The 15837-nt window shown below is 42.5% G+C and overlaps 1 protein-coding gene across 3 annotated transcripts in view; it reads left to right on the top strand.

The window, feature by feature from the left end:
* The window catches only part of LOC120547837 (C-terminal-binding protein 2-like), a 63174-nt gene that overhangs the window by 21939 nt on the left and 25398 nt on the right, over positions 1 to 15837 (top strand). Inside the window, exon 1 of one of the 3 annotated variants that reach the window (XM_039783538.1) lies at positions 6944 to 9680. The exons of the other annotated variants lie outside the window; for them this stretch is intronic. Coding sequence (XP_039639472.1) covers positions 7469 to 9680 — 2212 coding nt within the window. The 5' untranslated portion in view covers positions 6944 to 7468. Of the gene's footprint in view, positions 1 to 6943; positions 9681 to 15837 lie in introns of those variants that run through there. 3 annotated transcript variants of the gene reach the window in all.

Raw genomic sequence — 15837 nt, 5'->3', positions numbered from 1 at the left:
CTGTTTCCACCCTCAGAATGAGAGCCACATGTAGCATCTCAAACCTCTCCAAACCACCAATCCTGCATGATTGGAAACCCTTTTTCCTTCTTTTTTTGAATACTAAAGAATGACTGTGTCCTGTCTGAGAAGGCAATATGTTAAGCATCATATAACAATATTTTATATTTTCAGTAGTGTCTATGTCTCCTCTGCCTATCAACAATGAAGTCATTCTATACCAAAGACGGGGGGGATTTTTTTTCTTCTGGTGCAGTTAGTCACCACAGCTGCTCTTAGAAATGTGTAGAGGACGGTGATTCACATCGAGGAAGTTAAAAGATCAGAGGGTGGTGAATCACACTGTTTTCACAGTAGCGTTAAATCTGCTCAACCATATAAAAATGGTATTTTAAAACCAGAGGCATGGGGTGTTCTGCACCATATTGTCAAAGCCACCCACTATTATCTATAAAGAGAGTGTTGGGACTGAAGCGTGAAATAGAAATCAAAGTTTGCATCATATGTATTGACAAAACAAGAACGTTATGGAGTGATTGTGATTGCATTGCCGTCATGGGTTGCACATGGTGAGACGGCGAGAGAAGCTTCCTTAATCTCCATTTATCTTAGGATAAGTGTGTCAATCCAATACTTGTTTCACACAGCAGAGTGCATTGATTACATCTTTACTCATTGTGATGAGTGGCTAACTGAGCAGCGCCTGTGGCCTAAATGAAATTCGAAATGGCTGATCAAGTGTAGCTGTTTATTCCCATCAAAAGTAGTCACGGTGCAGGAATCTAGATTTTACCGGAACGGTGGATGTTTTACCATTGAGGATATCTGATGTGATTCACTGTCCTTTGCTTTCATGTTGGATTTTTGTGGTTTTCAAATTAGACATGCAAGGTCAAAACTAGGGCAGTCATTTTTTGGTAATCATTTAGGCTGTAAACCCAAGGTGACATCCTGACGTCTTTGTCCAACCAACATATATTATAGGTATTTATATTACAATGATATAAAACAGAGAAACCACCTAGTTCTGGACACATCATGTCTTGTGATCACTTTAAGGGCTACCTAAACAGCAGCCACTCCTATACTCTTTTTCCATAAAGGTCAATGTTTTACTTTATAAAAACATGGAGCTGAAAAGATGTGTCGGTCGACATAAAATTTATCAGCAACTATTTAATTATCAGTTAATTGTGGTAAGCAAAAATGTCAAACATTAGCTGGTTCCAGCTTCTCACATGTGATTATTTGCTGCCTTTCTCTGTTTCGTATCTTTGAAATTTAAATACCTTTTTGACTGTTGGTTAGACAAAGAACATCAGGATGTCAACTTGGATTTACAGGCTAAACGATTAATAGATTAATAAAATAAATAACTGACAGAGATGAGTTGTAGACCTAGTTTTGACCTTACGTGTCAAACCACAAAAATCCAACATGAAAGCAAAGGACGGTGAATCACATCCACTCTTCCGGTTAAATCTACATTTCATTATAGTTAATCTGATTATTTTTGGGTTTTGGATTTATGACTCTGAATAAAAGAAGCATTTTGAATGGATCACTTTGGACTCTGGGAATTAATAATGGGCATTTTTCACTAGTTACCAACTATTAACGAACATTCGATCAATCTAGAAATAAATTGGCAGATTAATCAATAATGAAAACTATCGTTAGTCCGAGTGAATACATTTTTTTTATGAAGTTAGCAGAGGCAGCTCACCCCTGCTGTATTTTTGTAGTTTATTTGTGTCAACTAATTGATGAATCAACTAATTGTTTCAACACTTGTCAAAACACAGCATGATTTAGTTTGAGTCATCAGTAGAGTCAGTTTTAACTGATTATACAAATTACTACTATTACTACTTTCTCTATGAAGGCAAACAGCATTGTTTGGTTTAGATATCAGCTTTAAAAATATATATGGTTCAACTGCTCCTTCTGTTGTGTGTTTGATAAAGTGCCAAAAAGAGTGTAACTGCAATAAGGGAACCGTGGCAAACATCTGCTGTGAGCATCAGTTCCCATACTCTCTCTCATTCCCCCTTTTTCTCTCGCTCACTCTCTCTTTCTCTCTGTGCCTCCTTCTGTCCGCTCCATCTGTGTACCCAGCATGCATTGGCTTGGGCAGCAGTAAAAGTCGCTGCCATTGCCGTTTAGCCAGGGCTAACTGACTGATCTGGGCAGAGATGGTATGTGAGCGGCGCTGCGACATGAACTAGGTCGCAGTAACAGCATGTTCCTGAATGTTGATTTACAAGTTGTAGATCTGTGCTTGGACACATCACCACAAGGTGGGGTAGTGGAATTTGTCATGGCGAGTCCAAGTGTTGTAGTTGGCAGTTAAGTAAATATTTTAATCCTTGATAATGCCTCTTGTTTTGTCATGTGTACAGCAGGAGGAGATGTTTAAACAGTGAACGGTAAATAATGTAGCCAGTCAAGCTAAAATACCATAAAACGTAGCCTGTGAATTATTCATATTGTCACATTCTTGCAAGCTTATTTTACGCTTCAAATTAAAACGGAGAGGACAACCAGGGAGGCTGTGGAAGAAAAGGGAGGGGGGTGTCCTGATGTCATCCCTTCTTGCGGGGTGTGTGGGGTGTGTGGGGGAGCTTTTGAGCACAAACTCAGGGCTCTGCTGCATTCACCTCTCTGCTTTCATCCCTCCCTCTCACTCGTCCACACTCTGGCATCCAGCTCTGGTATGAAGTCATCGGAGCGGTCTCTGGGTCTGACCCCCCCCCCTTGGGCTTGTTACAGGCTCCACACCAAAACCCACGACCCCTTTATAGGCTTTGTGGAGAGGCAGGGAGGGGCATAGAGAACTGGGGGAAGGAGAAGGAAATAGAGCAGATGAAAAATAGTAGAAAGTGTTGTTTTTGGAATGAAATTCTTGTAATAATTTGTAGCAAACCGGCATGTGCGATCATGTTATTATTCTCAGTAAAGTGCGTCTGTCTCTCTGCACATCTGAGTAAAAAAATTCTGGTACGTTTTTCCTTTTCTTACGTCTAGTGTCTGCATTTCCCTCTGTTTGAGCTGGCATGTAGCTTAGCGGTTATTGATAGTTTGAATCGAGTTCCTGGAAAAAAATCTAGTTTCAAAATGAACTCTTCAGCTATGATACTAAGTATTTTAACGACCTGTACCTTCTCCGGATTGGGCTTGAGATTGGATGAAAAATGGGTCGGAAAGGATGTGCCCAAAAGAGATGGATTATGGGTAGAGGGATCTTTCCATAACATTGGAGAATTTCTAAATAATTTGTTGGCTTTTGCTGCTGTTTTTATGTAGTGCATGTATACTAGCAAAATGGAAAATACTGTAAACTTCAGTCAATTCAGAATTACACTAACCGAGTATGTGATTGTCATTTAGATAAATACTAGCTTCATTGCCATCAACCTCCAATTACAGTCCATTTAGTCCCTATGGAGATGCTTTCAGAGACAAATAATCCCACTGGAATCACATACAAGGCAGCCATGTACATAATGTCTGTTAAGTGTGCATTACAATTCATCTGACAGATTCATTCTTTGCAGCCGTACTGGCATTGTAATTCCATTTCCAGTTAGTGCCTTCTGCCCCACGCTCATGCATAAGTCAATGTGTGTTTAACATTCAAATCATGCCTTCAATATGTGACGTGTCACACTGTAGGAGACAGTGTTTTTATTTCTGTTGCAGTGCAGCATTCACTCTGAGTTGGTGTGTGATTTTTATTCATGTATGCACGTCAGACCAAGGCCAAGGCTTTAGCGGCGCTTTGCATGTGTGAATGAAAAGGGACATTAACGAAGCACCGCGGCCACTGCTGTCTCTGCTGCACGGCAGAAGACAGGGTCAAAAGGCTGAGTGGGGATCCAGGATCATGCAAGCCAAATTTGTTTGTGTTCCATGTGTGTGTCTGAGGATAGATGGATGGCTGATTGACAGCAAATCTTTAAATGGGCTTGTTGCATGTGAACCCTCAGATTGCAACATTTGGTAAAGCATGCAAACATTTTACATGGTTAAAACATGCACCAACAAGCGTGCACATAGTAATCCTCCTCTGGTTCTCCTGCTGGATTAGCTGTAATATTAATTTGGAGGTAGAGACTGAGAGGGCTGAGTGACAGGGAGATGTTTATTAAACAAGCATCTTGTGTGACAGATTAGCCACAGATCTCACTGTTGTACATCATGTCTGTCTTTTTACTTAATGCTGCTTAATGCAATGTTCTCTCATACTTCTAAGATTTAAAAGAAAAAGTAATACCAGGCTAAAGTAGAGTTTTCTGAAATCTATTACCAGTTAAAAGAGCCCTGAACTGCATAATTGCATCCTCACTTGAGGTTCATTTACTCAAGGTTTCTGTAAGTTTTACTCACATTTTTCACCAGTCAAGTCTTATTCAATGTAAGGTCTTTATAAGCTTCTGCTGGGGTGGTATTATATTTGTTCTAAAATCCCTGGCTTAATTCCTAAATCCCTCTGTTACAGTGAATCTGGCATTGTGTGCACAGTCTGGAAAGTATGGCAAATGGAGGAACATTAGAATTTAAAAGTCAAACATTGTTTAGTTTGAGGCAAACAGAACTCTGATTTACTTTTCCTGTCAGGATTAGATTGGCAAACCCTGAGTACACACCTCTGCCCCTGTCTCTCTGTTTGAGGTTGACTTTATGGGGATGAGTGATCTGCTGCACTGAAAGCCAGAGTCTCCTTAGAGCTGGGCTAGCAGAATTAATGAGAGGAGTGTATGAGGTTGGGGAAAGAAGCCAGGGGATCAGATATATTCTATAGGCTATTGCCCTTTACGTGGTTGTGTGCGTGTGTGCGTGTGTGTGTGTGTGTCTGTGTGTTTGTCTGTGTGTGTGTGCGTGCGTATTGGCTCTGAACATTTATTCAATATTGTAAGCAGCTACTTTCATGTCTCAAAATCTGACCTTGCAATGATATTTGTCGATAAGCTTTTAAATTACGAATATGAAGTGTATAAGCTCAGAATAAATAACATGACAGACTGTGTGCCTTTAGGTGATGAATGACACGCGTACTTGAAATGACTGAAAAATGTGATTGACTTTATAACAGCAAAACCCTAATGAATCGAAATGGGCTTCAAAAATGACTCATCTTTGATTTGATAATTTATCTTAACCGTCGGTTTTAGATCTCTGTGAGGGCTCACTCTCGCTTCCTCTCTTTCCCATTTTAATTACCTTTTTACATCAAGCTGACTAATGTTCCTCTGACCTTACCAAAAGAAGAAAAAAATTCTCAGTCATCTGCGCAGTTGGTTTTGGAGCCACTGTCATCAGCTTTTCCTGTCATCTTGTGAAAACAGCAGAATACTCCCATCCCCCTCTGATCTCTTCCTAATCTAATTACACAACTGTGATTAAACTAAATATTAGTGCCGATGATGGACATGCCTACACAGTTTCCACAGGCCCTCTGTAAGATATTCAGGAACTTTTCTCAATATGCTGAGACGGTATTAACAAGACTTTCTTCTCAGTCTAAAATATGTATTACTACCCCACGCTGTGGTTAGCTCTGAGATTAGATTTGGATGGAAATGGAGACTCCCTCACCTTACATCTGTTTTCATGCATTAATAAACAAGGATCCTCTGCAGAAGGGATCAGGTTTCAGCCACAGTGACATGAAGTGAGACATGCAGGTAGCTAGGTAGGCAGGTGCACCCCCAGAGTCAAATGTTGAACACCACCTTGGTTAAACAAAATAATGAATGTATACTGTATAATGTATATATTAATTACATCTTTATGTATGGCTCATGGCCAAGGCATAATATATAATGCCGCAGCATTACAGCAAATAGATTTGTTATGTTGCAACTCAACAACCATAGTGTTTTTTGTTTTTGTAAGGCAAAGAGTGTAGGTGCTTGGGATTAACTGCTGTTACAAAAACCTCCCCCCCTGGCTTTTACACACACACACACACACACACACACACACACACACACACACACACACACACACACACACACACACACACACACACACACACACAGGCACAAACACACACACAGGCACAAACACCACACTCCCCCAGTATTTTACTTGTCTGTGCAAAGGGGCAAATCCAGATTACAGAGCTTCTTTAAGTGAAGGAGATCAGAGGAGCTTTAGGAAAGAGGGGGAAGGTGCTGTATTTTAGTGACAGTAAGATGCATATGGTTTAAAATCATGTAGTAATATAAATGGCCAAATAAAACTATTTTGAGATTCAAACTTACTCTACAATTTAACACTCTGTACTCTACAAGACAGACAGTAATATTGATAATTTAGGGGATCATTGCTTGAAATGACAATCATTGTGAGGGCAAATAGGACAAACATTGCAGGGGGATTTTGTTATGCATTCTACAATCTATGTGCAATCCTTGGTTAGAATTTTCAATGTCCTCCAGTTAACATACAAACAGCAGGTCTGAGTTATCTCAAATCGAGCAGAGTGGGGCAGTGACAGTGAGGCATCAAGGACATTTCAGAGTGAGTTGGGCAGCAGTTGCGTGGTGGCTGTGCCGCAAGCATGGGGCCTGGAGGAAGATTAGTGTCCAATCAGAGTGGATTTGATGTTTACTGACAGCACATGGGACTTAGCTGAGAGAACTGTATTTCATTTGCCTTCAATAAGGCCGTGCGCCCTGCCTGGCCTCCCCTCCCCGCGCTGTGAATCTGGCAAACTGAAACCTGTTGAAGACCGTGCATCATCAACAGCTTCAGGTAGGTGACTCTTCAGGAGAGGGTGAGGGGTTTGTGGGTGGATTCTAAATCGCTGGCATTATCATCATCATCAACATCACCAGATACGCTTGTATCTGGTTCACATGACGTCACAGTGGGAAATGGAATTAAACAGGCTTTATTTAGTTGTAATCCCTCATAGCAATCGGCAGAGCGAGTAAAATGTCCCAGAGAAGGGAGAGATAAACCCTATTGGATTAGTACAAGACCCTGCCCATTCCAACCTATAACCCAACCTATCGACTCCTTTCATTTTTTGTATTTTTTATCAACGTTTCATCAGCCCTGCTACTGTGTCTTTCATGGAGTAGCTGTGCTACCTCTGCAGTGTACTGTGTTTGTGCGGTTTGGTGTGATGTGATGTGTTTGTGTGGTGTCCTCTTTCCTTGCGCACAACAAGCCAGCATGACCAGAGATTAATTATTCAAGGACTGCCAACCAAAGGGGGAGTCATCTGATAGTACGGACTTACAATATTACAACCTGATATCCGGTGAAACGGTAGACCCTGCTTCATCTTCTTTTCTGCTTGTTCTCCTCCTCCCACTCTCCATTTCATTTTTGGTGCTACAGTACATGAAGACTTGAAAGACTGCTTTCACAAACTCAGCTATAAGCGGAGCATTTTTTTCTGTTTTTTCTTTTTCTTCCATTAACATTTTCTCTTGCTTTTCCTTTTTTGCCAATGCTTGTCCCTAACAAACAGTTGAGTCTTGGTCGCTCCCACAGTTGGGACACATTAGGGGGGAATGAGGGTCAGTGGGACCGGGCTGAGAGTGTCTACGAGCAGCAGGCAAGAGTAGCAAGCCGGCGGAGCTCTCTGTCATACGGAGAGGGAGGAGGGTGGTACGAGCCTCCGTCAGGCGTGTGTCCCCCTGACCTGGATTTGAAACGTGACCCGTATCGCCACCAAGACTCTCTGTACGGACAGCTTTACACAGAGCGTCAGGACCCACGGGGGCTGAGGAAGGGCTCTGTGCCTGATCTAAACCACTACGAACGAGCACCCATGGCTCACCGAGGATCCATTCCACATCAGGATTACTATTCCCATGACCCGGCCATTACACCTCGGCCACCTGAGGGCTTTTACCGGCCAGAACACCATCCTCCGCCGCCTCACCCTCATCCACTCAGTAGGTCAGGCTCTCATTTTGGGATGACACCTGGGGCTCGTGCTGTGTGGGATCAGGGTCAGGGAGGGAGAGTAGGACCTCAAGCCCCTTCATCACCTCTACCTCCTCCTCCCCATCATCCAACAGCTGGCCAACAGCGCGTACCCTCCCGAGAGCCATCTCCTGCTCACTATGGTATGGAGCAGGCATCTCCTCGGTATGCCAGTGAGCCTCCACCTCTGACTGGTCAGTCGGTCTATACTGATGTTAATGGCCGCCCATTAGATCCACAGCAGCAGGCTGCTACCTGCCTAGTAGTAGATCCTGCCAATCAAAGTGTGATTATGAGGCAAGACACTGCCTCACCCTACACCATCCAGCAACAACAGCAATTACAACAGCAACAAGTACAGCAGCAACAAATACAACAGCAGCAGTTACAGCAACAGCAACTTCAGCAACAACAAATACAGCAGCAACAACTTCAACAGCAACAACTTCAACAGCAACAACTTCAACAGCAACAATTACAACAGCAACAGCTTCAACAACATCAGTTACAACAACAGCAACTTCAGCAAGAACAGTTGCAGCAGCATCTGCAACAGCCCCTGCCACCTCCCCCTACCATGCCCATCTCTGACCCTAACCTTTCTATGATGTCTCCACTTCCCGCTCCACCTACCCCAGTCCATTCAGTTGCTCCAGCTGCACCTCCCCTTGTGCAGGCTGCCCAATGTCCAGCCCCACCTCCTCCAGTCACTCCACTTCCTGCTCCTCTTCCCCCCACAGCCCCCCAGACACCTTTGCCTGTGGACCCCAAGAAGACAGTTGATCCTGAGTTTCTTGCTCTGTTGCGAAATGAGGGCCTCTCAGAGAGCACCATCTCCTCACTTATACAGCAGGGATTTGACTCCACTAGCATGCTGGCTGTTATGGAGGAGAATGATGTCCGCACCGTCGCCCCCAACCTTGGTCAGGCTCGTGTACTGTCTCGCTTGGTCCACTGCAAGCGGCCCGTTGAGGCTCCGCCAGCCCCCTCCCAACCTCAGACACCCATGCGAGGCCGCTCCAATAGCTTTAGCCATCGCTCAGACATCTACCACCAGCAGCAGCACCACCATCCAGTGCACCCCCCACAGAGTTTAACCGTGGACCCCCAAATGATGCACCCACAGACTCCTGCGACTATGCAGACCATCTCCCCAAGGATGGGAGAAGTAATGGGTAGGAGGCCCAACAGTGCCCCCTCTCAGCAACTCCTGGAAACCTCTGGAGGTTACCCAGGCCAACCACCTCGCACCCCAGGGCCATACGCTGGAGCACTTATGCCTGTTCAATCAAGACCCATGTCGGCCTACTCTTCTGGGGGGACAATGTCAGGGATGCCCATGCATGGTATGCAGATAATGCCACAACAAATGACTGGGTCAATGCCTGCCATACCAGGGTCTATGCACTCCATGCCAGGTATGCCACAGCAGATGCCTATATCCATGCCAGCTTTACAACAGCCACCACAACAGGTACCAAAAGCATACTCTACCAATTACACAGTGCCCATGGAGCTGATGAAGAGGGACAGGAACGTAATGCCATTGTCACCCATGCACAGCCCTCACCCCAGTCCTCAGATGATGCGTAAGGGTGGGGGACCTGCACCAGACAATGCTCTCGTTCCTATGGGAGGCCAAGGCCAAGGTGCCCTTGCTGCTAACCAGAAGCTAAGTCGACGCACGGGTCCACCAGTTATTGTGTCCACGATGGCGTCTCCAGATTCCAGTAAAACCATTTTTTTTCTCCTTTCATCCTCATCATCTGCTGTTTGTCTGATTTCTTGATACATTGTGTCTTGCTTTCTCTTGGCCGTTTTAAATAGATAAGAAAATTGATTTGTGCTAGAGCTCTTCATTTTTTGCATGCTTTATCCAAGACAATATTTCCCATTCCTCTGTGTGTGAGATTCATTTAGCTGAAAGTTATTGCTGGTGTGTGATACATGATGCTTGTATCCAACAATGTTAATAGAACATTTTTTGAAATTGTTATATCTTTCTGGTCAGTGCTATCATTTGTTTGCTTTCCCGTGTTTGTTGTCATTACATCAACAATAGATAAATGGTGTGTCTTTTCTTCTTATCTAGTCCAGTGGAGCGAAATCTAAATTGCTTGCCGCCTATCTCTTTTCCAAAACTGTCAGGATTATGATTAATAATTACAATTTAATAATAATTATGATTAAGGATAACTTTTGCTTAGACAATCTGGCTACCCATTCCCTGTCCTACTTTTGGTTTCTGCATTTGCCACGTTTCTAAAATGATAGTTGAATCCCGCTTTCTTGTCTGCTTATCTCTGTGAGAGCCAGATTTGTCAGACTTCCATATACTTTGTGTAAAGTCCTTTTTATTATTTCAGTAATCACATGCAGTTCTTTGTTAGAATGACATATCGCAACACAAAATGGCATTGATGAGGCACAATATCGAGGATTTGGGAGGAACAGCTGTCAGCACCCTTTTTCTGATACCTTTTTTAATTTTAACAACTGCACAATGTCTTTATGTTACAGTCTGCTACTTGCTGCATTCATGTGTGATTAGTTTACATCAAGACTTCTCTGAACAGAAAATTCAGATATTGTGTTCAGTGGTGTTAACTGTCTCCTGGTGTGCATGTGTGTTAATTTGCAATGGTGTGCATGTGTGAACAATATGTGTTATTGCATTTGCCAAAGTCTTCTTGCGAAGATTTTCTCATTTAGCTCTTATTGACTATATAATGCTTTTGTTGAGAAATTGGAGCAAAAGCTCAGGCCACTTTTTAAAATTATGTATCAACTATACAGTATTCATAAAGTTGCATAATGGTGATTGCAGCATTAGTTGTATGTAGCTCTTTAGCTGTGGTATCATTGTAACTGCTACTGTTTTTGATGAAGTCCTTTCTGCTCTGCCACGCACCATCTCCCCACAGCCCCCAAGGCCCTGTTGTTGTAAACATGGATGTCTTATTGCATTATGATAATAAGGATGCATCAGAGTAGCCTGGAAAAGCTTTACAGCCACTTGGGCTACACAGTCTTCCTTCAGTTCTGCTGCTTTCAAGGTGTACCACTGACCTGCATGAAATAGCAAACAGCTCCGTCTAGTTCTTCTTGATCAGCTTTCCTCTCAGGGATCAGAGTTTACTTTTGAACTGGTGAGGTAAAGGCATACGTTTAATATATGGATGATCTTTTGTTTTTTAGCTGAATTTATAAAATGTTTAATTTTGTCCCAAATTCATGTTTCAATTACAGTTTAAAATGAAATTAATTCAGTCAATGCATTCTCGTGTAATCACATGAATAATTTACCCATATCAGATTAAAGCTTTAATTTGGCATAATAAAAGCTGCTACAGTAATTTATCACATTCACACCCATGGCCTGATAAAAGTATATTTCAGACATTTTGGACAAGAAGGGCTGATTTCTCCACCTACACCCGCACACCAGAGGCTGACTACCAGCATCACTGGACAGATCAAATCGAATTACAGTGCTGATGGCCAATGTGTGATTGTGTCATTTTCTCTGTGCAGGTTGTAATGAGAGAGAGAGGTGGGGGGTGGGAGTTTAATCCAGATGCTCCATTTCCACTGCTGCACTAATCCACAGATATTCTCATTTTGTTGAAACCAGCCTCCTGGCTTTCTGTGAGACTTTCACTGTACTTAGTCAGTATGTTAAAATGGACTGCAGACTGGGAACAAATGATTTAACTGAGGCAGTTTTGTTGTACTCTCAGATTTTTCGGCCCAAGAGAGCAGATATATAAAAGATTCCCATTTCTTGGCTGTCAAAACAGACTGACACATGATTTGAAAAGGATTCCTTCAAGTCTTCCACATACACATAAATCACATTGTTAGTACACACATACAGTCAGCAGAGTAGACCTCATTTGCATGTGGCTGACATTTGTTGCTTTGGTAATTTCATCTGTTAATGGACACAGCCGCAAAGCTGCTCTGAAAGCATATTCCTTAATTGTATGTTGCTAGGCAACGTGGGTTTTGGTGGTAATCGTAGGCAGATTTGCTTCTGGTTAAAGGGTCGGTCCATTGTCAGAAAACACAAATTTACATGTTACTACATCTTTTTTTTTACAAAATGGATGGCTGAGCTAATGCATCTGGAAGAAAGTATTAATCATATTCATTCACTTCTTTTCATGTGGCATACACAAAAATTAAAAGGCTACTCTTGCCTATTTTCAATGGAATTATATGCATTTTAGATCCAACAAAATATTTATTTAGTTAAAACTTCATTTATGATATTTTGTCAGGTAGACACATTATATTGTGAAAGCAGCAATAACACATTTTGCATTCCTTAAAATCCAATTAGCTATGAGCTCCTGATATTGTGACAACCTCAGACAATTCATTAGTTACAGCAGTGAGTTGCACCCACAACCAAAAATTATTTCTCTCTGAACTAATAGCCCTTACAATACAGATGGCATGCCCCCGCCCACTTCAGTATATGATGCTTTTTGGAATACCCTTGAGCAAGACCATGCCTTTTATATGACTAACAGGCCTCCCCATCCCCCACCCCGGCATAATCACTGTGTATGATACTGTGGGACTTCCACACCTCCACCCTTAGTGTGTTGGCTTCCTTCTGTGCCATTCTAGCCAGGCGAGCTGATGCCAGCTCAGGTCAGTTTGCTCTGCGTGACACACTAGCCACAATGTTTCCTCATTGCTTAGGCCTAGCATGATGATGGGGGAGGGTCTGGTTCTGGAGATGGCAGATTATGTATTAATGGGGTCCAGGTCAAAGCTTCAGGCAGTTGTTACACTGAGTGAGGGATTAAGGGAGAGAGAGAGAAGAGAGGGAGAGGGAGAGGGAGGGAGGGAGAGGGAGAGAGAGAGAGAGAGAGAGAGAGAGAGAGAGAAGAGGGAGGGAGAGGGAGAGAGGGAGGGAGAGAGATGCCACTGATAGATATGATTGCTGCTTGCTGGGTGGGGGAGGGGAAATGAAGTGTGACAGCTGTCCGTCAACCTTGGACTCTCCATGGAGATGAGGCTAGCTGTCAATGTTGCATTTAGACTCTGAGGGTCAAACTTTGGCCTTAATCAGGGATGACAGTCAAAGGTTATTTTTGTTATACTGCTGGTCACTCAGTGATCAGTGATTTTTATATTTTTTTCTTCCTTCTGCTTTGAGAGGTTAGGTTTACCAGTGCCACAACCTTGAGTAATGCAGCCATTGGATTCAACTGGGATTTTTTCAGAGAAACAAGAAATAGACATAGACATCTTAATTGTGCCTTTCAACCTGTAAAGACTTGGTTGTTTCTATCTGTGAAAAGTTAAAAAGTAATTAAAAGTACTGTTGATTTTGTGCGGATACAATAATAACTGGCAGTTGGAGTACTTCCGAGACTTGGATGAATATAACCATGTGAGCATGTCCTTTGGTTGAATCATTTGTACAAAAGATGAGCAACTGTGTTAGAACATATCTGGTTGTTTGATTAAAAAATCAAAGGTACGCTTGTGTACAGAAATGTAAGGAGAAAAAGGGTTTTCTAAACCCGAAAATGCATTCAGCTGTATTTAATTAACTCATTCTCGGATTTTGGATGAATTGTGGGACAATGGTGCAGGATTTTGTTCACAATTGCAATGAAAAAACAGTTTTTATTTGCCACAGCTCTGATCGGTGCCTATGAGAAGCTCCTTTCCTATAGCAATGGCGGCAGAGGCTCATTGGTACCAAATTGGCGGTAAAAGCGTGATTTCTCGAAAAAGAAGTTGAAATAATTAAAGCTGTCGTTTAATACTGCTGTGTTTCTATGTTGAAGAACATTGGGGATATCATTACCAGAAAATTTCCAAAACCAGCTATGCAGCCTGTGTGTGGGATGATGTGTGTGTTGTTTGTATGTGTGTGTAAGCATGAGCAAACTGCTGTTGGCAGGTGTGTTGTGGCACAGTACAGTGTTCCTCTCCCCACCAGATGTTCCACTTAATATCAGGCAGTGATTTCCTTTTCCCTCATGAGTGAATAAAGTCTCACGTCACACTCTGCCAGGATTAGATCCATGCAAATCTTGAGTGCTTATTTTCTCTTCTTCTCTTTCTCTTTGTATAAATTGATCCAAGTTTGTCTTTGTTTCCCCCAGCTCCCTTTTGTAAATTAATCTTTGTAGGAAATGATTTGGCCAAAACACTCCCCTAACTCAAGAGAGTAGAGAGAGGGGGGAAATAAGTTTGAGGTAATGGGAGAAATATGTTTCTAAACAAACGTCATACCCAGCTCAGCACATTCATTCAAGACTGTGGTTGTGGGTTGCAGAGCCCTTCTGCAGGGAAATGAGGAAAGTGAAGATGGGAGGTGATTGAACCCGACCAAAGACAGCAGGACAAAGGAGAAGATTGAGCAAGAAAGACCAAGGAATGGAGTTAAATGCACAGAGGGCTGCTTTAGATTAGATACTGAAGGATCGACGGCTTTAGTGGCAGCGATAGATTCTTAGAAATCAGCAGAGGAGTGCAGACGGGAGATTACATAAATGGAAACTCGGTCATGCCATCTTTGAGCAAGTGAAAGAAAGGAGAAAAGCAGGAGGACATCCTATCTCTTGGTTTGTTTTGTTTTATTTTAAGAAAAATAAACACTTTGTAAACTTGAACCATTAGTTTTCTTGTTAATTTTTTATCTGGTCTATGACTGCAACTGATAATTATTTGTATTTATATTTAGGAGAAAAATTCCCCTCACAATGTTTTTCCCCCCTACAACAGTCCCCACATACTGTATACACTGATACAATAGATACCGGCAGACGATAAAATGGTCAGGGTCAAGTAGTGTGTGTGTGTGTGTGTGTGTGTGTGTGTGTGTGTGTGTGTGTGTGTGTGTGTGTGTGTGTGTGTGTGTGTGTGTGTGTGTGTGTGTGTGTGTGTGTGTGTGTGTGTGTGTGTGTGTTGGTGTGTGTATAGATACACATAATATTCTGTATGGGTGTCATCAAAAGAAGCTGGACCTTAAAAGTTAAAGTCTGACCATGGAGGCTAAAAGCTCTTTCTGTTTTCTCATCTTTTCAGGTAGACTTGAAGTGATTAACTGCAGGTTGTGTGAGCAGAGGCGGAGGAAGGAAAGCTAGAGACAAGACACAAGAGACCACATGCTCAAACATTTGTAGCTCAAAAGAAAAAGAAAAAAAGCAATGAAATGAGAATCCTGAGACCCTGACTCCTTCCTGTTCCTTTCCTTTCCTCTCCTTACCCATCCTCTTATTAATTATCTCTCCTCTCCTCTCCTCTCCTCTCCTCTCAGTGCCAACTGGGGAGTCACCCTGAATTATTCATTTTGAGAAAATGAAATCTTGACGGGTGTTAAACCAGAGTGAAGAAGAGACAGAGCTGACCGGTGTGTGTGTGTGTGTGTGTGTGTGTGTGTGTGTGTGTGTGTGACTGACCAGGCGTTGCAGAACTTGACACTCTGCTTGGCTGTGTTGTAACAAAAGCGAGGGGGAGATATGTTTAGAAGTGCAGATGAATCTCATTTGCACCCGAGGAAAATATTATACATTTCTCAGTAGGCATGTCAGTCGTGTTCAGGATCACACAGGACTGTAAATGGGATTGTGTTTCACAGTGTTTTTAGTCTCACACAGGGAGGGTGATATTATGTGTGTGAGCAAGGACTGCATATTTGATCCTAAATTTATATATTTTTTGTTCAGATATTTGGCTAAAAAAACACACATTTCTGAGAAAGCTCAACTTAAAGCGTAACTCTTGCCAAAATGCAACCTAGGGTCTTTTTGTGAATGTACCTGAGTCAAACTTTCGTTTAAAAGCATAATTAGGATGGAAGCGCCACCGTATTTTCGTTCTTCGGTCAAGTGGCCTTTTGAATGGGAGTGGTAG

Source organism: Perca fluviatilis, chromosome 19, assembly GCF_010015445.1.
Source record: "Perca fluviatilis chromosome 19, GENO_Pfluv_1.0, whole genome shotgun sequence".
NCBI classification, from domain to species: domain Eukaryota; kingdom Metazoa; phylum Chordata; class Actinopteri; order Perciformes; family Percidae; genus Perca; species Perca fluviatilis.
This window is presented reverse-complemented; position numbering and strand designations above follow the sequence as displayed.